Here is a 22,750-nt window from a genome sequence, read left to right on the forward strand (position 1 = left end):
GTTATAACCTCACCCACAGTATGTAAACTGGAAACCTTTTTAACAGCACTTATAGAATCCAGATCTTGACTGCTAGAAAAACGAATCTCCAGGATGATTTATTTCTTTTGAAAACAAGATTTGAGTTCTGAAGTGACCCCTGTTCATTTGTTTCTTCGTGCCACGTGCTGTGTTAATTGTTCTTGGTTCTGTACACAGAGCAAAGTGTAGCTGTGAGCCAGCTCAAGAGGACGCCTTTGGGTGGGGACCTTGCTGTTACAGCCCAGTATCACAGGGAACTGCCCGTTCAGATTGTCTTCTATGGACAGGACAGTTAAAAAGCTAGAGAAGCCACCTGAGGTCCCATGAAAACCAGAACCGTCTACTTATAAAGTAAGTACAAATTCATTACTCCTTTTGAAATGGGCCTCTACAGAAAGTCAGCTGTTAGTTAAAGCTGCAGTATAGGCAACTATTTCTCATAAGGCTGATAATATATTTTATTTGATCATTTAATGGTTAAAAAAATCTTGCTTCCAATATAGGACAGTTTGCTTAAATATTTACTTTGCATACACTCTGAAGACAGAAAGAGCAAACATGAGAAAGTGATCTATTATGTTGGACTTGTTCAGTAACCTATTTGGCATAGTAAACCTTGGCTATACCTAACAAGAAAACAGAATATAACTAGGATAGATGGTTATAGAGTTGCCATGTCTACAGAGTAAGTAATTTCTTTTAGCAATATCAAGTGAACATTGGTTTCTGTCCAGGCAGAGGGTTTCTACTGTAGATTTTAAAAATCATTGTACAAATTCTAAAAATTCACAGCTTATATTATTAATTTTACCTGACATCCAGACATGAGGAACACTCAAGTGAAACACATATTCAGTCAGAGAAATGACAAATTAGAAAGTTCTTGTTTGTGGAATGGAAGAATTCTACCAGCAGGATTTTACCTGACTAATTAGCAGTCTGAGGAATGGTTCAGTTGTGTGCATTGCCTTTCAAGGTGCAAGTGTCAATCTAATTAGCTAGCCAGAATCAATCAGACTGCCTAAATGCATCAGGTATTACAAATCTGAATAAGCATGACAGTTTTTGAAAAGTATTCATTGTTTAAACATGCTTTAGTCTGAATTTAGTTTTACTCTGCCTTCAGGGATTCACTGAACTTGACAGCAGACTTGAATGTTTGCCATTAACTGTGAATCAATGGAACTTACATATAACAGTACATTACTGTTAGAGTGCAACAGATGTCTTAGCAGGAACGCTGAAAGTTGCATTCCAATAGCTATTTCTTCAGGGGAAAAAGACACCAGGTTCAAAAATTATATGCTTAATTTACATGTTTGTCTTTAGGTGCTGTTGCCTCTGACCAAGAACAAAAATTGTTGTTGGAATAATATGCGAACAGGTAATTTCTTCCAAGTCTTTACTTGGATACATACACCTCTATAATTAGAGTTCATTAAAATTGCATTGATTTTGATAGCTGCCACTGGGATTGTCACAACTGCTCTGCAGAGATGCCACCCCTCACTAGAGTTTACCAGCCAGTGGTACAAATCCTGTAAGGAGATGTTTGCTTCGATCAATCCTCATATTTCAATTTGTGATGGGTTAGCGTGCAGTCCAAAGTTGCTTACCAGTGAGGAAGCATGCATCAGCCCCCTTTTACCTTCTGCCAACATTTCCCACTCCTCTCTCTTCCTTTTTTGTGTTGGCAGTCTAGTATTTTAGCCTCTATTTTAGGCAAGACAGCTGAGTCAACATGTGGATTATCAAGGCTGGCTGGCTCTTTGGGGTTAAGATGGTATTGAGCCTGCATTTGGTGTTTTTTCATAGTCAGGACAGTCAAGTTACAAAAGTTTAAATGCAAACAGACTAGATGGTTTAGGGACACAGTACTGCACCAGCTACTAGGAAAATTGACTCTATCCCAGCTGAAACCAGGACACCTGCATGTCCCCAAAAATAATAATTAAGAATAAGTGTATTTAGAGGCTGCTACTACCTCAGTCAGTTTTAAGTATTCAGTCTAGCATTAGAAAGAACAACCTCATTTTATTCCTCTTCACTTCTTCCACCAAAATCCAACTTTTTTAAGAAGTAACTTTTGTGTCCTACTTCTCTTTAATCTCTCACAAAGAAGGTGTTATCAAAATACATACTTATATGTTATGTGCAACAGACATTGATAGAATTCTATTAATTTCAAAGCTAAATCTTTTGTATTTTTTAATTGGCCATCATGTCTTGACTTGTTAAACTTTTCTATCTTCATTATGGAGTCTGACTGTATGATACATTTGACTTTCAAAGCATACAATTTGCATTTTTAGATTAATATAATGTATTGACTTACCTCATGAAAAATCATAACACATTCACCAATGCTAATGTAATTGGGTTTTGGCTTGTATTGAACCCCTTCTGATTCTCCAGTATACTCTTTTGCATCACTGACTATTGATTTAAAGGGATAAACTGGTGCTTTCACACTTTCCTCTCTACAAATACCGAACTGTAACTTTGAAATTTGCAGCAAGCTACTGCATTTCAATATCATAGGTGTGGAGTACAATAATACCTATTTTTGTACTGTAGCAAATTACAATTTGTTAGGAATATTTTTTCCTAGAGTTAAAGCTTCCTGAATTTCTTTGATTGTATTTCATAATTTGAACATCTATGTTATACTGTGTCACTCAGATAGTTTTACTAATCAGTAGCAAAGTATTAAAACACAAAATAGAATTAATGAAAAGCACAGCTGGATGGAAAAAAGGGGTACCTGCTCAAGGTGCACATAGAGGTTTTTTCAAGTTTCTCATTACTGCTAAAATTAAGGTAACCATTTTCCCCATAGTATTGGAAGAAAAGTCTATCTCTAGAAAGAAAGCCTATAGAAAAATTGTCTGTAATTACAATCAAAAAGGTTTCAAAGGTTTCCTAGGCACTTTTTGTTCTTTCTCTCCACCTCTGTCACTTTTCTCTAATAGACCTAAGAGAAAGTGTCTGAGGTATTTTGCCAGAACAGAAATGTCTGGTTGGGCTGCAGAGCTGGTGCTTGATACAAAGATCACACCTTAACAGTGTTCATTCTCCCAGATGTTCCAAGGCCTGAATGACTCGAGGCATTTAGAATTCTTCAGTACTCTGCCCCATGCCAGTGTGAGACAAGGCCTATTTCTGCATAAAGATGAAGAAGTAGAACCAACGAGGAAGGATTTTAAGGAGGCTAACACATTTGAGAATTGCTTTGAAACCTTTCCATGAGCTGTTCAAAAGCATTTTTCTGCGGGGCCTGCCTTCTATCATCTTACTTCTCTGTCTGCTAGAATTTCAACAGTTAACTCCTTCAGACACTTAACAGAGTTGAGATGAGATTGAAGTTGAGAGATTTGTTTTTCGCACTTGATTCTTAAAATTGTATAGATATTTGGATACACTGTTGATGTGTTCAGCGCCCTCTCTTCATTTAAGGAAGGATGTAGCCTTCAACTGAATTACACTCTCACAGGAGGTCCACTGTTATGTTTGAACAGACTAAAATCAACTAAGGTGTAGTTCTTGTTTAAAAACCTCCTTGTTTTCTCCCGTTCCCATTCTCTTCCTATTGCAAATGTACAGTTACCCATACAAAATAATTTAAAAAGTCTTTTAATTGTGAACTTGCAGTAAATGAACTGCCAGCTGAGAAGCACAGAAAGCTTCAGAGTTAAAATAAATTTCCATTTAACTTCTAACAAGGTAGGACAGAACACACATTTTTTCTGTGCAACAAGGTCAAAAAATGAACAATCTTTCCAGCCTGTCTTCTCCCCTCCTCCAGCTTCCTAATTTATCTGCCCACAGGCAAGAAGGTCCAGTTACCATTTGGATGCTGGCACTTTGGTAACAGGAACGTGAAACTGAATTCCTCTTGGGCCCTGGGGTATAACTGTCTTCATCTTAAAATAATGTAAGGACTTTACTCACACTTCTAATCAATATGCTGTCATAGAAAGGGAAGAATGTAGGAAAAGAAGGGAGAGTAGAATCAGTAGAGCTGGCCTAGAGGATAGCAGGATGCGCAATGGTTTTGTTGCACAGAGGTAGAAGTAGCTGAGCATTTCTGCCACTCTTAGAAAAGCCTGGCTTTTTTTAGATAAGAAGTTGTAGAAGGTCTCTTAGGGTAGAATGTCATACAGCCACACTTGTTACTTTTTTTTTTCTGTAGGAATAAAGGGAAACCCTAACTCTTTTTCTTGAAGGACAAATAAGAAAACTAAAATCTTGATTCCTCTTAACTCTATGTTATGTATAGAACATGTCATCTATACATAAATAGTGACACAGCAGAATTCTGGTTTTCAGAACTTCTGGGAGAAATAGCAGCAAGAACACCTAAAGTGTGAGGTTAACATGTGACTGTCACCCCTGTGATATCAGAAGAATGGTCTATTTTCGTTTTGATTGAGATACTGTGGTTTCATAAGATGGAAGAAATAGATAAAAATATTAGATGCATATATATGAAATGAGTTACTGATGCATTAAATGTGTCATAAATATATTCAGTCCAACTTCCAAATTTAGACTGCTTTCAGGAAGAGTGAAGTGGTACAGTTAGATGTGCTTTTTAAGCACAAAATGGACAAGTGCTGCTACAAGTGCCAACATTAGTGTCCTGTATTTGGGGTGTTTTTAGAATGCCTAATTATGTTTAACACATTAAGAATTCATCTAAGAAGCCTACTGAGTTAGGAAAAAGCCTTTTTGAGATCTGTGGAAATGATATAGCAGCCAGCAATCCTGTAGGTAAGTGTGTGCTTGCAGGCTGTGCCCTGGTTTGGCCACTGAGGATCGGGGTGGGGAAAGGTGGGGGTGTCCCCGTGTGCTGCAGTTCAGCTTTCATGCAGCCCGGAGCAGACCCAGAACGTCCTGGCCCTGAGCTGGGACTGGGTGCATCCGGACTGACTGACTCTGGTGCAGGAGCTAGTTAAGCTAAAGGTAGTTTGTGCCACTGGAACAGACAAACCAGACTTCACACAGGTCATCTTGTGAAGCACTGTACTCACTATGGTGAGTGGTCGTGAAAGGCAAAGGAAGTCACGGAGAATTTCTCACTGCAAGAGAGAGTTTGATTTATTCATCTAATTTAGCTATTTCACGTCTGATATGGTGATAAATTTTTGATCTTTTCTGCATATTGTTACATGAAACTGTTCTGCAAAACCTTGCACTGTGTTGCTGGCCTGGAAGGCAAGACCTATACCTTTTTTGCTCATAGGCTGGTTTCATTTGTGTAGTAATTTATTTTTGTGTTTATTTGGTTTGAAGTCTATTTTTCACAGTGTTTGTTTTGGTCTTATTTTTAAGATCATGAAGAACTCTGTGGCACCAGTTATGGATCTTTTTGTCTAAATGGAGGGATTTGTTATATGATTCCTACTGTATCCAGTCCATTCTGCAGGTCAGTGAAACTAAAGTGTGTCTAAGTATTGGACAGTAGCTGTCTAAAGACTATTTCTCCATTTTCCCTCTTTAAGGAATCACTGCTAAAGCATTATCTAAAAGAAAATACCAATTGCCTATTACTTACCTAGTTTACAGAGACATAGCAATATGAGAAAAATAAATGTGTATATTTGGTGTACACTTGCTTGTCAGGTGGAAGAGTATTCAGTTACGTATGCATTCAGGATTATATCTATAATTAGAGCCATATTTCCTCATTACAATGCAGAAAGAACAAAATACCCTTTGCCTCGTGGAATATAGACTGTGGGAAAGGCATTCAGAAAGGCAAAGTACAGTTTTTCTTACAAATTAATTCTATTGCAAAAATCTTTGTAATACAAAATGGCCTGACCTGAACAAAATTCAGAGACACAAAAAATAATATAATCTTCTAAGGGGGAAAAAGAATGTCATTCAAGACTTACTGTGTTCTTTGAATTGTGCTGAAATACTCAAAGAGCAGCTTTATAGTGACAGCCAAAGACTACTTGATAAAAAAACATCAAGGCAGCAAATACAGATCCTTCTTACACCACTCCATAACAGAACCATTCTTTCTTCTGGAGTCCATGTAGCAAACAGGAAAAGAAGCAGTGCCTGGTTTTGCATGCGGATACATTTCCTGCATAAATACTGCCCTATCTTTTTATTCTCTGCTTTAACAAGACATAAGATGCTAAATAAAACTGTCACTTTTCATGGTCCTGCATTTACTAATTCTGAGTTATCAATCATCAAAATAAATTATGGTTGATTTAATGGGCATTCAGACAAATATTAGATGCACTTAAGGATATTATCTTTTTTCTTCCATGGCAATTTCTGTTTCCTCTTCTGCCTTGAGCTATGACTAATGATAACTGGATAAAAAGTTGAAGAAGGAAACAACATCTTTTCCCAGATGCCTAATTAAAGTATTACTTCCTTTTGTTTGGGACAGTTCAATCTAAACACTTAAACTCAAGCACATAAACTCATTTAGTTAGGGAGAAAAAAGGCAATTTTGTGGTAAATGCTCATTGAAAAATATACACAGCATATCACTGTCATTGTTCAGTGTCACCATGAATCAGATCCAGAAGTGAGATTAAAGCCCTGAAGTGCTGTATGACGATTTATTCTATGTGCTAAACACTGCCAGCTTATGCAGTATAAAATGAATACTACACAAAAAAGTAAAACATTTTGAAATACATGTGTTTTTTTTTCCTAGGAGGAATTCTGTATTATTGTACATAAATGAAAAATGAATGGTTAAACTAAAGAGCAGCAGTTACACAATTTCAAAGCACCCTCTCAACTACTGCTGGACTGTGTAACAAGAAAGATGTATTCAATGCAATGACTATAAATATGAAGTAACCAATACATAGAAAAATTCATTCTTCAGGAGCACAAACTAGTCAGCATAGATAATTTCCACTTTAACAGCTCCAAATGAAGTAATTTTCAGTTCAGGTACTATAGGATTTTAAAATCTGCTGAAGCAGAAAAGTAACATCTTAAGAACATTTTTGTTATACTCAGACAATCTTATAGCATTTAAATTATCAACTATTTTTTCTGTATCTAGTGGTTGATTATGAAATTAGATTGGTTTAAATAGCAGCATTCTATTTAAGCACATCCTCATTCTAAGCATGTTCCTTAATCAGTCAGAGAAGGCTAATTATAGATGAGAAAGGTTTTGTTTACACACAGATATCTTAGTAATCAGCAGTGATGTGAATAGAAACAACAGAAAAAATGCATCACTATTCAGCAGAATTCAGAAAATATTTGGTGCTTTGGAACTTCATGACTGGCATCTTCACACATTTGTGCAGTTTCTTTGATGAAGGTTTCTGCCAAATCCCACCCAAAGTTCCCCAGTGTTCTCAAATGATCATGTCCTACTGAAAGAAAACTCAGATCACTTTTAGAATCAAGGGCTGAATGATTGTTAATTCAAAGGAGGAGATGGAGAAAGAACAGAGTAGCAAACTGTAAAAATACCTTAAAACACATTTGCCTTGACATGGTACTTAATCACACAAACGTGTTGTGCTCAGCAGAGTTACTCTATGCAACATCATTGGAAGTTAAGTTCACCATGTGACTAAGAAAATGCATCATTCTTTAGAAATATGTGTTTTGTAGCATGCTAAAAATGAAGAACTGCTGTTTACCTTTGGAATTTCAGGGGGTTTTTATCATTCAGAAATAGATACATGCAAGGCAGAGATTTAATATCTGTTGAACATTAGTTGACCCCCCCTCCATATGCAACAGTAGCAATTTTAAATACAGCTGACTTGCATTAAAACATGTGGTTGCTCAGCTGTCATCTTCCTTCACTGCTCTCCCAACAAGGAGTTCATGTTCTCAGCAGTAAAAAGCACACCTGTCACCATAAACCAGATGAGCTCCAAACCCAGGAACACTCAAATGAACTAAATAAACAGGCAGCAGGACAGAGGAGGATGGAAAAGCAGCTGCCTCAGGTGCATCATAAAACACAAGGTGGAAAGCTGTTTGCCTCAGCACCTGATGCACAGCTGTCCCAGCTGTCCCATAATCATTAATTAATGCACTGCAGAATTAAGTGAAGATTTTGGTTTCTGAGGGGAAGCTCTGCTACTCCCATTTTTTCTTACACTTGGCAGATTTCTGAGAGCATTCTTTCTGCATTTCAAGCAAAATGCAGATGGTTCCACATGCGCAGAGCTCTGCTTTGGAGGGCAGTACACACAGAAATCAGCAGTGAATGCTCCCATTTTGGGACAGGGATCCCACTCTGCTGAGGGCCAGGTATTGTAAGAGACACAGGCAGACCTCACAAATCTCCTCCCTGAAACTCCTGTGTATCTTCAAGGATATTTCTTCCTTTTTCCCTTCCTTTGCTTCCATCCTAATGGAATCTCTCCTCCACCTTTCCTATGATAATCCAGTAAATCCCATGCAAATTCCTTCTGCTGCTTTCTGTACACTCCCTCCTGGCCTGGCTCTCTGCCATGGGCCCTTCGTTCCCCGTTTCAGACATCCCCACAAGTCATACACTTGCTGTGCTCTCAGCCTGCAGAACATGCACCCTGCAAGTTGCCAGGGAGGGGCTTCCCAGTCATTTGGGCTTTTCTTCATTCTCTGCCTCCAAAAATACACTTTAATGTACCTCAGGCTCTTCTGAAATCAAACTGTCCAATCAGTATTTTTCAATTCTTCTTTTGGCTTGAAAGGTAGTAACAAAAGTTAGAATTCACACCAAAAGTATAGCTAAAAGGGGTCAATAATTAAGATTTCTTTTTAATGGGACATAAAATATAAAACACAACATTCTCTTATGTGTCTGAAAAGTATTAGCAATCTGAATTAATAGAACTGCCAGATAGGGGAACCTTCCCAGACAAACACATAGCTAAGGGAGGGGAGAAGAAGCCATTCTTTTGGGGAAGAATAACCCATTCTTTCAACTGCCCTCCAGTGAGAGCACTTTATTTTACTCTCTGTGTATAGAGAGTAACGGGTTTGAAACTTCTCTAAATGCAAAAATTTTTAAAAAGCTGCTTAGATGTCCAGTTAAGTTTGCCATTGCTTACTGACTTTGGCTCTAAATTCTTTTTCATCCTTACTAGATGTTCTTAGACTGAATGTATTAGGACAAATTTTAGGACTCTGCTACGACTGAAGATTATGTTGATTTTGAAGTTATCAGCCATGTAATCTGAATTGCATTGACAAGCAGATAATTTCTCATCTTTTTCTGCTCAGAGCTTTGTATTTACATGGAAGTAGTATTTATACCAAGAAGTATCCAAAATTTTCCTGACTGAAGGAAGACTAAATGGAAACTAAAGTCAACACCCTGATAGCATAATGCAAAGCAGTGAGAATCTGTGTGTGCGTTTGACTCAAATTCTACTTCCTACTTTTACAGTTTATCTGATACTTCCTTATGATGCCCACCTTAGAGTCTGGCAAAGAAAGAAACCTTACCTTCTTAGGATCATTTGCACTGTCCATCAAGCAGCATCTGGAAGGAGACAGCAGCAGTGCCCGTGTTACTGCAGGGCCATTATGTTTTAGTTACTAATCAGATTGTAAAGGATCAATGTAATTGCAGACCTGCTGGTCTTCTCCTGACATCTTATCCAATGCAGTCCATTTTCTTCCACCTTGCATTGATGCTGACATGATTACTACCCTGTGCTGAAAGATCCTATGGATTTCTTTCCATATGCCAGTGTTTTGTCTGGAGCTCCTATAGGACATTTGTATACAACAGTTAGGGCTGGCTCATCTCATCTGACAAGAGGTGTGGGTGTGTGTGCATGTGTGTGCAGCCATCTAGGAGAGCAGAAATCTGGATGCCAGCTGAAAATGGGAGGTTTTAGTCACAGATTTTCCTCAAACATTGAAGGCTGCCGTCTTTCAACTCTGAATTAGAAATTCAATTTTCTTAGAGGGGGAAAGACCTTTTTTCCATTTGAAAAATCAGCTCTGGAATGCTGCATAGTAGGACCGTTGAAAGGCAGCACCGGGCACAGGCAGCACCAGCAGGTTAACAGCAGGCAGGTGGTGTGCAACAGCAACACCTGGCCAAGGAACACAAACTCAATGAGTGCAGCTCCTCCTTACTGCAGCCTGCACCGGGCTCCTCTGGGCTTTGCCCCAACTCATTCAAGTGCAGGTACACCAGTGCCTGCCACGGCAAGCACTGCTCTTAACTCGTGCGCTACTTCCAGGCACCCGTAAACGGAGTTGCTACTGGTTTTAAGGCTGTGTATAGTAAGACTGCCTGCCTCTAGGAGATGCTACACAGACACCGTCATTCTGGGCTATGTTCACAGCCCACGTGTGTGTTAGAGACTGCATTTCTGTCTTGCTTACAGTCACTGCATATGTAACGCCACTGAAATTATTGGAGCTTTGCTAGTGCAACAGGATAAGCAGGTCTTCTGAGAGAATTCCACTGCTAATTACTGAAGTATGCTTAGTTTCTTTCTCACCTATTTTAGCAAAGCACTTGCAGAAGAAACATCTCCTGGTTGGTTTAAAGCATCAATTGCTTCTGTCTTTAACATAGGCCTTTACCTATTTGTACATCAGGAAAGGTGACTTCATAAAAGCTTGTTCAAACCAATATCTGAACATCTGGATTTTCACAAATGCTCTAACTGTAGCACAGCTTGGTCACATCAGCTATAATTTTATTATTTAAATGTAACCCAAAGATACCTCATCTTAATTTTCCTGTTTCTATGAAAACCTACATAAGTTTTAGGTTACATGACAGCATTTTCTAGATAGCCCGGAATCACTTTCAGCAAGTGTGTCAACAGGCCAGCACAGAGAAAGTGGATGGGTAGTTTTGTAATCCCTAATGCATTGCTCACAGTTAAACAGATACTATCAAACTAGCTAGTCATATTTCTATAACTTGTTTTTGTTACAACCATGCAGAATTAATAGGTTCAGCCTCCAGGATGTCTTAAGTTTGGCATGTGCTTCTTTAGTATAGGTTTTTTTCTTTTTGCTATAACCTTGGATTCATATCACTGTAGTTTTACCCTTACCATCTTAGGCCTTCAAGCTGTTTTCCCTCTTAAAGACTTGTGACCACCTTAAGCATCTGGTTCTGTTTTCTGTTTTGTAGGAAGTGCTACGATCTCAGTGACCCTTTTGCTGTGCTGTCAACACATTCCCAATTCTTTTCCCACGGTCTTTGCAGAACAGGAATACAGCTTCCATCACTGTTCACACCAGCTCACTCTCCTGTATCACAGCATTCAGTAACCCTTACCCTTCACCTGATCCTCTATGCAGCTCTCTGCAGCTATGACTGTCCTGTCTTCCTCCTGCTATATTCTGCTCTTTAGGCTACTGACTTACTCCCTTTACACGCATTCTTTAGAACTTTTCCATGAGCTTTAATTTGATGCCAAAACCTACTTTTTCTTCCTGTATCATTTTAGCCTTGCATTATTCTCCAGTTTTCATTGCTATTCAAGTATACTCCTATGAATTTCTCATTCCATTTTCTTTCCCTGTTACTCTATTCAGGTCTCCAAAGCATTTCTCTCTCACTTGCTAGAGAACAATGCCCCACTCAAACTACACTTCTATTCTTAAAGTATTCTACAGTATTTCAGAAATAGGCCACTGAAAAGCCACTACACTTAGAATAAATATCTGGAACATTATCTCAAGCAATCAGAGCAGTCTGCCTACCCTTGCTTCTCCCAGCAGTGAAACATCATGACTTTGAAAAGCCTCAGATTGTCCTTAGTAAATGCTGTCTGTTTGATCAGTTGCATACCTTTAATATATGATGGTAATTAGATGTCTTTTTTTAGTGTCCAAATCTTCTCTATTTCCAAAGACAAAGAATTTAAAGGGTAGTAACTGTTTGTGCAGTGGTTTAGGCCAGCAGTACTGAAATACTGGTCCAGAACTCACAGAAAGTGTAGTGGGAGTCACATCAGGCATCATGTCAGACAACTCAAAGGGAACCTTTGGTCCTAGTTAGATATGCTAAACATGCTTCTTTTTTGGCAGTTCCTCCCCTCTCCACCTTCTTACCCCTCATCTGAAATTATACCTTGCAGCTGCCAATGGCATTTGAGAATTTCAAGGATGTTGCAGAATTTAGCCCATTTTTCTCAGCTGGAGCCTGAAATTGCTTATGTCACAGATTATTATGACTTCAGTGCCAGAAATAGCAAGAAGGAGCAAGAACTTTAGTAATACAAATAGAGAGAAGCAAATTTACATATATAAAAAATACACACAGAATCTAGATATTGAAAGAAGTGCTTTCCATTTTCTGTAATGAAATCAATTCCTTAAGAAAACTTAGCAGAATAAGTGCAAAATACGTAACAAATGAAGATTAGTTTTGCTTCAACCTACCTATTTTTGGCTGAATATGAATTACTAAGCCATTGATTTTATTTATTTTTAATAAAATGTCATACCATTTTACCATGGTCAAATACCATATTTGTTTTAATCCTTTCTTCAAAAGAAGTTTTCAGAAGCTCAACACATAAAATAAGCATAGTAGAGAAGACATCTACGTAGGTCTCTCCAAGAGGGGGTTATTCACCTAGCACGTAACATGTTCTGGCATGAATTATTACACTGCATGAACTACTTTCACAGTTTAAGCTGGACTGTGTCTCAATGAATTCTCATTTCCTTGATCTCTTTAGCTGACACTACTATCTTCAACAAAGGATGCCAGAAAGTTACCTGAAACAGGGAAAGCATGACTACTGTGTGAGAATCAGTGGGATGACAGTTAACACTAAAGAAGGAGGCTTAATTAATTAAATCTGTCAACGATGAGTATATTAAACTTAATATATAAAGGCAGTATGGATCAGAATGTAAACTTGATGCCCAACATGCCTAATTCCCTTTGTTCCAGAAATATCAGGTGAGAGGAAATTCTGTAACAAAACTTGCTGTGAAGCAAATGTAACTTTTGAATTAAGTCTTAAGTTCTCTACCCAGAAGAAGCCTTTTGTGCTTTTCATCGTAGATGACAAGATACCATCTAATCCAAATCCAACTTGGTTTCCCAGGTGTATTGAGAATTACACAGGAGCTCGTTGCGAGGAAGTTTTGCTGCCCAGTATCAAATCCCAAACAAAAGGTGACCTGTTTGCAGCTTTCTTGGCTTCCCTTCTTCTTCTAGGAGTTCTTGTAATTGGAGCATTCTACTTCCTTTGCAGGTAAAAGTGATTCATAAGGCTGAAGCTATTCAATCAAGTAGAAATGTCTTCTGGCAATCATGTACTAATTATTTGAATGTAAAATTATGTAATGAATTATCCATAAGGTTGTATGGTTATTCAGCATAACGAATGGGGATGTCTCAACTTGTTGCTTGTAATATTTACTTCCTGGCTTGAAGTTTTCTCAGTGTCATTTCTAAGCTCTTACTTACAGCTGCTTTGTAAAAAATACACCCCTGAGATTTTACAGTCCATCTAGAGTTAGTGCTAACATTTTAAAACATTAGTCTACCTTATGTTGTCCAAAGACTGAGAAGTAGAAGTAAATTAACAAAGTGCTTAGGGATCAGAAACTGTTCCTACTGAACTGGTAACTGAAGCAGCTGGTGCCATTAGCTCCTGATTCTTCTACCACTCCCAGTCTAAAAAGGAAAGCTAAGGAAAGAATGCAATTGAAGAATACTTCCAGGTAGATGTTTACTAGCATTTAGGACAACTTAGAGAGCCAACTAATTTGTCGTGGATGATCCAGGTTTGAGTAGAAGACAAACGTCAATGCCAGCCAGCAAGTGCTGCAGGGTTGGTTTTAGTAGCATTTTAGACATGTTAGGACTTGGAATGAAAACACATAAGGAGTAACTGGGATTGAGCAACTATTTGATGCTGTACATATATCACTACACTTACACCAAACCCAAACAAATGTATCATCTTCACTTGCAATGCCCTCTTTATTTTGCACCTGTGTCCCCTCTTTATTTGTAGAGTACAGCACTTTTTGTAAGAACTCATTTTACCATATATCAATAATATGTTTATGCATCTCTATGTCTCTATAAGGCATCTTATAGCCCCTGTAATTCTTTACCATCACAGACTTGCAGAATCTTCTCTTTCCTTCTATACTGCATTTCTCCTTGGTTATGTTAACCAAAGGTTCTTGCAATTCTGTTCTTTGTGCTCCCATGGTCACATTGCCAAATCAACTTTTCTGATCTGTGCCTTTCAATGAGCGACCTTTGGAATAGCTGGTCTAGTTTTACCTCAGCTGCTGTCATGGAAACCCACTGAATGCCAGCTTCTCCCACAGCTGAATGTATTTAGAAGAGATAGAGAGCATTGGATAAAACAGTTGGTATAAAAAAAAAAATCCCGTGTTGTAAAGGACACCCCCCAGATTAGCAATTTTAATTAAATTCATCTTGCTTAGCCATGGAATTCCACAGTGGTTGTTCTCTAAAAAAACATTTGCAAATTACTATAAATTTATTAGAACAAACTACAGCTTAAACTAACTTAAGAAAAATTCATTCAAGTCTCATGGAGATACAGACCGTATTTCTTTAGAAGTAAAAATTGTCTCAGAGAAAAGGAAAAAAATTCTTCCGAGAGTAAAGTGTTAAAAGATCCCTTTTGTTTCACATACAGTAAAATTAGGGGAAAGCTGGAGACAATCTATTGAGTTTTATGGTCCATGTACAGAAGCTTAGAGTGACAGCAATGACAGGTCTGTGATAATTCTTTTATTAGTCAGTTAGAACATCAACTCCTCTTTACTCACTCTTTACCTAACTGGCAGAACAAGTAGTAGTGCCTCTTTATTAGCAAAATAAAAAGGGCAACAACTCAGTTATAAGTTCTTGAACCCTATCTTACACACCAGACTAATTTGGGAAATCTCATAAAATTATTATCAAATTCTTTAGTGCAGATAAAAGAACCTAACTGGCTAAAATTGTCTTACCTTTACACTTCAGAGGCTGATGTAGGATGATCATCTGCTAGAGAACTCATCTAAAAATGAAACACTTTACATCTCTGAGTCCTTGTCTCTTGGCTGAAGTGACCAACACGTGAGGAGTCTCAAGTGGATACTTTAATCTACTCATCTCTTTTCAGATGAGTGAATGAGCATTATTGCTAAGAGCTGTCGTTAATCCAGACTTTTTTCTCAAACTGCATCTATCACCTGTATCTTAGAAGAGGGTGGAGCTGGGGCTTATAAGGGTTAGCTGAGAGTTTGCATCATCTTTGACTTGGCCTCCTGACAGGATATATCAAGTTTAAAACGTTAAGAGACATACTGTGCTAAAGTTTCCACTATTCCACTTCATTAACAAAGACATCTGATCCACAATCAGAGAGCAGAGAGCCTTTTTCCTCATCCTGTGTTAGTGAGCATTTCCACAGCTCTTTCAGCAGAGGGTTCTAGTGGGATTTTAGTACAAACAGTAATGTAATCTGGAGGGGTGAGAAGCGGAAATACTAACTGAACTTCAGGACAAGGAAACTGAATTCCTAAAACTGTACATCAAATCGTTTGGAATATAGAACTCGGTGCTCTATTTTCTTGTCTGTATCATCGTACCTCCCTTCCTTTCCAAGCTTTCTTTCTCTCAGGCTATTTGGGGCAGATCTGAGGACCAAGCATGTGCAAGTGCATTTCATGCTCCCTAAAAACAAATCCATTCAACATACAAGGGTGGAGGTTTCATTGCCCTGCTTATGAAACTAAATCATAACTTACAGTAGAAGTAATCTATAAAAGAGTAGGGCTGCACATGAAAGCTCTGGGTGAGCAGTGGGAAATAATTCTCCTTTTACATTTAATTGAGTCATCACATTTTTATCAGCTGGTGATGTATTTTTCCAGTATGCAGAGCACATGGAGGCAGGGCAGACGCAGATCTAGCCGCTCTCCATCTTGAAACAATCCCCCACCCTCTCCAACAAACAGTGCTGATAAAGCCTGTCCTTCTGACATGGGCAAAACAGGGAAGTGTACAAAAATCCCTGCTATTACTGCTACTGAGGAACAAATGGCATATTCTGCTTCCAGCAATTCACCCATCAGACCAGGTCCATCTGGTCTTCTTCCTCCAGAAACATATTGTACCAGGGTTACTGGAAGAAGAGTAAGAAAGGTAGCTGAGCAGAAGAGATGCCACATGAGCCAGCTTTTCTTTAAAAGCAATATAGAAGCCCAAATGCCACACATACAGATCAGAGGTATAGAGCAAACCCTAGGGAAAAGCAAAATAAATCTGCAATTCATTTCTATATTCCATTGTAAATGCATGCTAAAATGCCAAATGACCTGTAAAGTAAGTGTAATATTGATGAACAAGAACTCAGACAGCCAAAACAACAGGGTCTAGGAATAAAGCCATTTAAGCTGTCCAAGACAACAGACTTTGCGGAGGAGTTACATCACCACAGGACACAAACTGGACAGAACAGAGAATAGCTCATGACTCTTCTCAAGAGAGCAGATGTCTGATTACTATTAAAAGAAAGGGAACTAGACAGCAAATGCTCAGCTCCATTTACAAGATTTGCTTCTCTTCAACAAAGTGTGGCAAATTACACATAATTTCCAAACACAAAATTGATAAATAATTCTGTGCTGTTTGCTAATTGTTTAAATGAAGACCTAAGAAATCAGACAAGCAGGAACATTACCTTCAGGAGAGAAGCCATGTAGTTCCAAATGCTGTACTGGCCTCTGATCTCTGTTCTTCTCCCTCAAACACATGCTTCTCAAAATGAGTATTAATGAGTATTAATTAGAAAGTAATTGGAGAAGATCCATGTCACTTTTTCCAATGGAAAAATCATTCCATTAATTTGTCTCTTCCCTGATAACATTTTTCACTCTGTGTGTATTTTTCTCTCTCTCTGTTGTCTCCTTTTTGTTTTTTATGGTCAGGAAAGTTTCCATTCCAAGGACAAGTTCTTCAGAGTGTGGTGCCAACCTAGTTGAAACTACAAGCAGCAATGGCTGCAACAGTGAGTACAGTTTAAAATTAAATGACCGGACTCCACAAGGGAAGCGGGGAAGGAAGTTTTTGTTAATTAAAGTCACATGTTTTATTTTTCAGAAATAACAACAGCCTAAAGAATTACAGTGGAAGAATGGTGGAGAAAAAACATGCAGAGCAACCCTAAGAATCTAAGCTGTAGAAGGTGACATGGTAAGCAAGATGAGAGAAGAAAGTTGACTGAAACAGGAGGCTGACAGGTTGGAGAAGACTTCATCTAAGACTTAAACAGTTGCACTTACTGGAGTTTCTATGTACTTTTAAAACTGTATCAATTATACAGAAATCACTCTAATTTATGTTTGAATTCTATGAGATTTTTTTATGGTTTTCAATAATGCACAGGTAGATGCACGAGGTAATTTTGGGTTTTACTACATGAGAAATAAATAAAATACAATATTTTTTTCACTGCACAGAGAATAAGAGATATCACAGGATTTTAGCGTGAGATGATACTATGAATTTTTGATAGTGGTTTTTCATTTTTCACAGGATTTCCCCAGAGAAGCTGAAGCCTGTCTTGATTCAATAGTTTCAAAATTGATATTTGTGATACATGTCCAGAATTTGGCTTGTTTCAGACACCCTTACCAGATGTAGGGGGAAAAACCCCTACCTTCCTCCCAGCTAATACTTACTTTCTTTTTTTTTTTTTTTTAATATTGTAACAACATCAGCACGAGGTACCATTGGTAGTTTATTGCCCAGGTTCCTGGCACACAATTTTAATTCAAATTAAAGGGAAATATTAAGAAAAGAGATTGATAATGGTTAAAAAGGTTTTTTAGGCAGAGTTTGGTGTGCATTCCTAATACCAAACAAGACATCTTCCTTCATAGTTTTTAATTTTGTCTGGCTTTCTTCTGAAAATCTCACTACTGAGGGAAATTCAAACCTTACCTTGAATGTTCCAGGTGATATTTCAGATAGTAGAAAACAGGAATTTTGTTCATCAGGTCAATTTCTGACACAAAATATTATCCAGACAGGTATCTTGGCTGAAAAAAGCTGTCCTCTCCAAAGATTTATTTCTTTTATCCACATAAGCATCTGTTGATCACACTGATATATTATATACCACACTTTGGTCCGTTACAGGAGTCTCTTACTCAGACAAAGAGAGGCCATCTGCCATGGTCCGTGTCTTTTTTTTCGCCTTCACAACACAAAGAGAATGCCTGGTTAGTCAGAGGCATAGAAAATGTGAACTGAACAGGTTTTTTTTCAACTTATTTCTAGCACTGGCGGCAGAAACCAGCAAAAAATCAGATATGTTTCCATAATGGCACATCACCAAGCAGGCCATTATATGGGATTTATAAGGTTGTACTGAAGGGAAGATTAGCTGAGGAAATTCATGAATTGAAAGGAGAGAAAATGCAGAACAGAGATTTCTTATCTCCAAAAGAAACAATCTGAAGAGGTATAAAAACATAGGTGCAGAGAAAATGTTGAATAAGCTCCTATTTCTAGGATGTCTACTACATGCTCTAGGGTCAGAAAAAGCAGTGTGCACGTTGTATCGATGTAGACAAAAGCACAGTGGGAGGGGGAAGAAAAGGCACTTGGGTACAGTGCATAAGGTAAGAAGTCAAAGAGAAATTATGTTACAATGGCTACTAGAACACAAGCCAGAATAATTCATTGCCTTCTGAAAACTCCTGTCAGAGAGGTCAGAGTCCAAGTTAGTGCTCAGCATGTGAAAGGAGAATCTGAGGGCACCAAGTCAGGCAGAGGACCTGATCCAGAGATTAAGTTATATAAAGCACTAGAAGATCACTTTCTCCCCAAATTAACCAATCTTACATGTTATTTTCTGGACTTCAAATCTTTAGCAGGTAAGCTGAAGGAAGCTGATAATATTGTTTTAAAGGCTAGGAAAGATAAAGGTTATTTTTCATCACATAGGGACAGGCCACTGTTGTACAGAGTTCAAGATGTGTGTAGCAGTAATGACAGCTACATCGGGATCAGCGTTGCCTGAAGGACTTCGCACAGCCTCAGTTAAAATTTATCAGAGATGACACCTGGTAGATCACTTTGCTGTGTTATTGATCGTAAGACAGCCAGGTTCACACTTTGGTAAACTGTATCCACTGAAGAAGGAAAAGGCTTTTGGTCATCTTAAGTGGCAATTCAGGAAGGAGATACTAATATAAGATACAAGATATAATACTAATATAAGATATAAGAAATAAATGGACTGAAGTTATTCTGTATAAGCTCTTAGAATCCTCTCAGCTTTCTAGACAGACATGGAATAATTATTCATTGTTACTGAGCTTGTTTGCATTATTTGGGAAACAATCTCTACAAAAAGTGGGGCTGAATAAACTGACCCCATGTTTAAATGCCAACAAGCTGATTTATGAATCACTGTTATTTGTGAAGGAAATGCTATTAGCAATTCAGACTGCCTCAAACCCATTGCACCTGAGAACATTTCAGCTTCTAAAATTATTTCAGTTCACAAACTTTGTGACTATGATGTTCAAATCAAAATGACATCAGGCTACAAATTCATTTTCAGGTGGTCAAATGTCACAGAAAGTACAGGGTAGCATTATATATAATTTAATAAAATAGTGCAACACTCTTTAGCAATGACTGCTTACAAAATTAATGAAGTAGATCTGTGAGCAGTTAAGGAAACTCCAGTTCCAATGGATCAGATCTTGTGGTTGGAGTCACTGGAGTCTTAAAAATTATTACGTGTTTATGAAAGGGTGAGTAATAAGGGCTCTCTCCTGTCTCCCATTTCCATGAAAGAGAAGATATCTTTGAAATTACCTCTCCACCAGCTGAAAGGTTATGTAGGGAAGAAACTGGAAAAGACTAATTTCCTAAGAAACTCCATTACTATGATTACACAACAACCTACTAGAGTGTTATGGCAAAAACTCTTTTATGCCTGGGGATCATGTTATCCTACCAGAACCTTGTCGTAAAAGTCTCGTCATAATCTATTCCAAAAACCTTTTAATCACTTGCAGAACAGACAGCCATTAGCAGGAAATCTATTTATAGACCTATAAGTTATATATATGCTTATATGTCACTTAATATAGAATTGGTTTTCATTAGCAGCCCAAACAAACACTGGAGCAAAGTGCAGTTAAAGTTACAGTTAAAGAAAGTCAAATGGCTTGTCAAAGAAAATGAGGATTTCTCTGTGCCTCATAGTCTTTTATTTTATAATGTTAAATATTAGGCAGAAAATCCAACAGAAGTCCATTTGGTAGCACTCCCCATTTTAAAGATAATGTCAGTGTTGTGCAACTCATTCAAAATTTACTGCACTAAAAGAAAACATTTTCCTTCTGGCCCTAATTTTTTGAAGAGCTGTAGAGAGGCTCTGATTGTGTAACTCAGTTATTTGAAATTGGAAAGCCAAGAAGAAATGCGGGATAGAACTTCTCACAGCAGAAATGGTCTGCGTGAGTTATCTGCTTATGCTTATCCCAGTCTGTTCTTGCTCTCCTGGTGACTGCAGCCTGTTCAACACAATCTGTATGTAAGGCAAAAGATCCATTTCATGACAGCAGAGCAGGCAATACAAACCCTGTGAAACACCAATAGTCAGACTGCTGCTCACTTCCATCTTTGACACTGATACTGCACTAAACCTTTCAGCAGGAACCATTTCTAGAGCTGCAGAACCTGAAATAACAAGAAGATACTGCTGGTTTCGGTCCCCAGATTAAAGCCACAACCAATTTTTAACACTTTTTAATGCACCTCTATGTGAGTTTCTGTACCATTTGAAAACTTTCTTCTGTGCACATTAAAAGAGACTGTTTTCAAATTTTCCTCTCAATGCAAGTAATATTTTAATCTAAAACTTGCAGTTGGGCTGCAAAAATCTGGGTGAGCTTCCACAGGTGGTCTTTTATAAGAGGGCTGGATCACTTGAATCTATGTTGTACATTCTCCATCACAGAGTTTGCTGCCATTCAGACATTTTCACCAGTTCTGAAGATTCTAGGAGGGTGGCTCTTTTGAGAGGATTATTGTTTGCCGTCACCGTTGCCATATTGACAACTCAGCTAAGATGCATTTATTTCAAAAAAAGCTGTTTCTAACTCTCATAGCTGTGAAAATTTATCATGGAAAGGTGACATGACCTCCCACTGACTCAGTGATGTGAATCTCTGAAACATTTCTTTTCAGAATTTTATGCTACCTGCTCAGGGAAGATATACTGGTGAGATGTAATGATGAAAATGTATACATTGTATTTCAAAAGCATTTAGAAGCACAAATCCCAATGATTTGGGAATAATTTTTTTTCACCTAAATTATCAAAGCACTTGGAAAAAAAAAAAGCTAATTAGCTGTTTCTCTGCTGATAATTCTAAGTATCCGGGTGATATCACTTCCAAATAATCCAAACCTCTCTTAGGCATTTCCCTTGAGTTTCCAATTTCTCACTGTAGCTGTCTGCTCTCTTTAGAATAATACCCCACACTGTCCTGAAGTGCTGGTAGGCATGGAATAATCAATTAAATGGCCCTACAAATGTTTAAACTTGTATTTGTTTGACCTAAACCAGTAGTACAGGACCAATGCACACCAGCAGCAGAAGTGAGCTTGGTTTACCTCGCCGCACACCTTGGAGCTTACAGCTCAGAACCCCCTCAAGGCTAATCTGGAGTCCTGCTGAAACAGCTTCTTCTGAAGCTGGTGTTGGCTGAGAAATGGACTTAGCAACAGGAAAAACTGCAGATGATAATAAGCCTCCAACAACTGTGTTACCTGCATTTGTGTGCAGAACAGACAACTGCTGTGTATTAAGATTAAATGGATTTTAGAGATCCACCAGAGATTCATAAAGTAAAAAAAAAAATCTTTTCCACCAGGAAATCATGAAAAATAATCAGACAGTGGAGGAAATCATTACTTTCTTAATGTTTGCAGAATGCTCAGAGACTATAACAGAAGAGATTCTATAAAAGACCACTTAACTGTACACTTAAGATCTTTGTAACTTCTAACTATGCAAACTTCTATACTTCAAATGTTATTTTTCTGTATCATTCTGTTGAGTAAAACAGAAGCAGGTATCTGAATGACAAATGCTTTTTGCTTGTTCTCTTACGGGGCCAAACACCAGAAAACTTAATTCCAGTTTCTAATATGAAAGCTAAGAAGCCCCACCACAGAGTTACTCCTAGTAGAAAGAAGTTCTCCATTTTTAGAAAGAAAAATAGAAACTAAGAGGGGGTAATGACACTGAGTGAGTTTTGAGGTAAATTTTAACTAAAAATTAATTCAGAATCCTATCTAACTATTTGTTCTTAAAAGTTTTGCTCCTCTTTATCAATTTATTCTCACTTTATTACAACAGCATGTTACAGAAACGTCCTATAATGAGGAGATCTTTGGACAGTAACTTTAAAATAAAAGTTGCAGCAATAGCTTTATATTTGGCAGTTGCTGCTTTGGTTGTGTGAGTACAAGTTTATACATCACACTGTTTGCCTATTATTTTTGGAATTTTTGAAACCTACAGATCAATTAATTGAATGATGCATAAGAACAAATGTGCAGCAAAACATTAATATTCAAAACACTGGAAAAAACAATGTCTTTACCTTTTGTAAGCAAAACTACCACTCCTCCCTGCAGGTCTTGTGACTTTGCAAGTTTTCCTTTTTTTGCAACAAAACCAAAATCCAGTTGTGGTCACTTAGGGACTCTGTTCTCTTGCTG

The 22,750-nt window shown here is 37.9% G+C and overlaps 1 protein-coding gene across 2 annotated transcripts; it reads left to right on the top strand.

Annotated features, from left to right (window-relative positions):
* The first annotated feature begins 204 nt into the window (after window positions 1-204).
* NRG4 (neuregulin 4) lies at window positions 205-22,455 on the top strand. Of its 2 annotated transcripts, none has more exons than XM_068204428.1 (6): window positions 205-372; window positions 1,351-1,405; window positions 5,356-5,449; window positions 13,062-13,211; window positions 16,924-17,003; window positions 17,076-22,455. In XM_068204428.1, exons 2-6 carry the CDS (start codon window positions 1,396-1,398, stop codon window positions 17,099-17,101), a joined length of 360 nt encoding a protein of 119 aa, XP_068060529.1. In that variant the 5' UTR covers window positions 205-372; window positions 1,351-1,395; the 3' UTR covers window positions 17,102-22,455. The 2 variants fall into 2 exon arrangements, with proteins under 2 accessions (XP_068060529.1, XP_068060530.1); XM_068204429.1 differs by having other exon boundaries at window positions 206-372; window positions 17,096-22,455.
* The last annotated feature ends 295 nt before the right edge of the window (window positions 22,456-22,750 follow it).

This window comes from Anomalospiza imberbis, chromosome 13 (genome assembly GCF_031753505.1).
Source record: "Anomalospiza imberbis isolate Cuckoo-Finch-1a 21T00152 chromosome 13, ASM3175350v1, whole genome shotgun sequence".
NCBI classification, from domain to species: Eukaryota; Metazoa; Chordata; class Aves; order Passeriformes; family Viduidae; genus Anomalospiza; species Anomalospiza imberbis.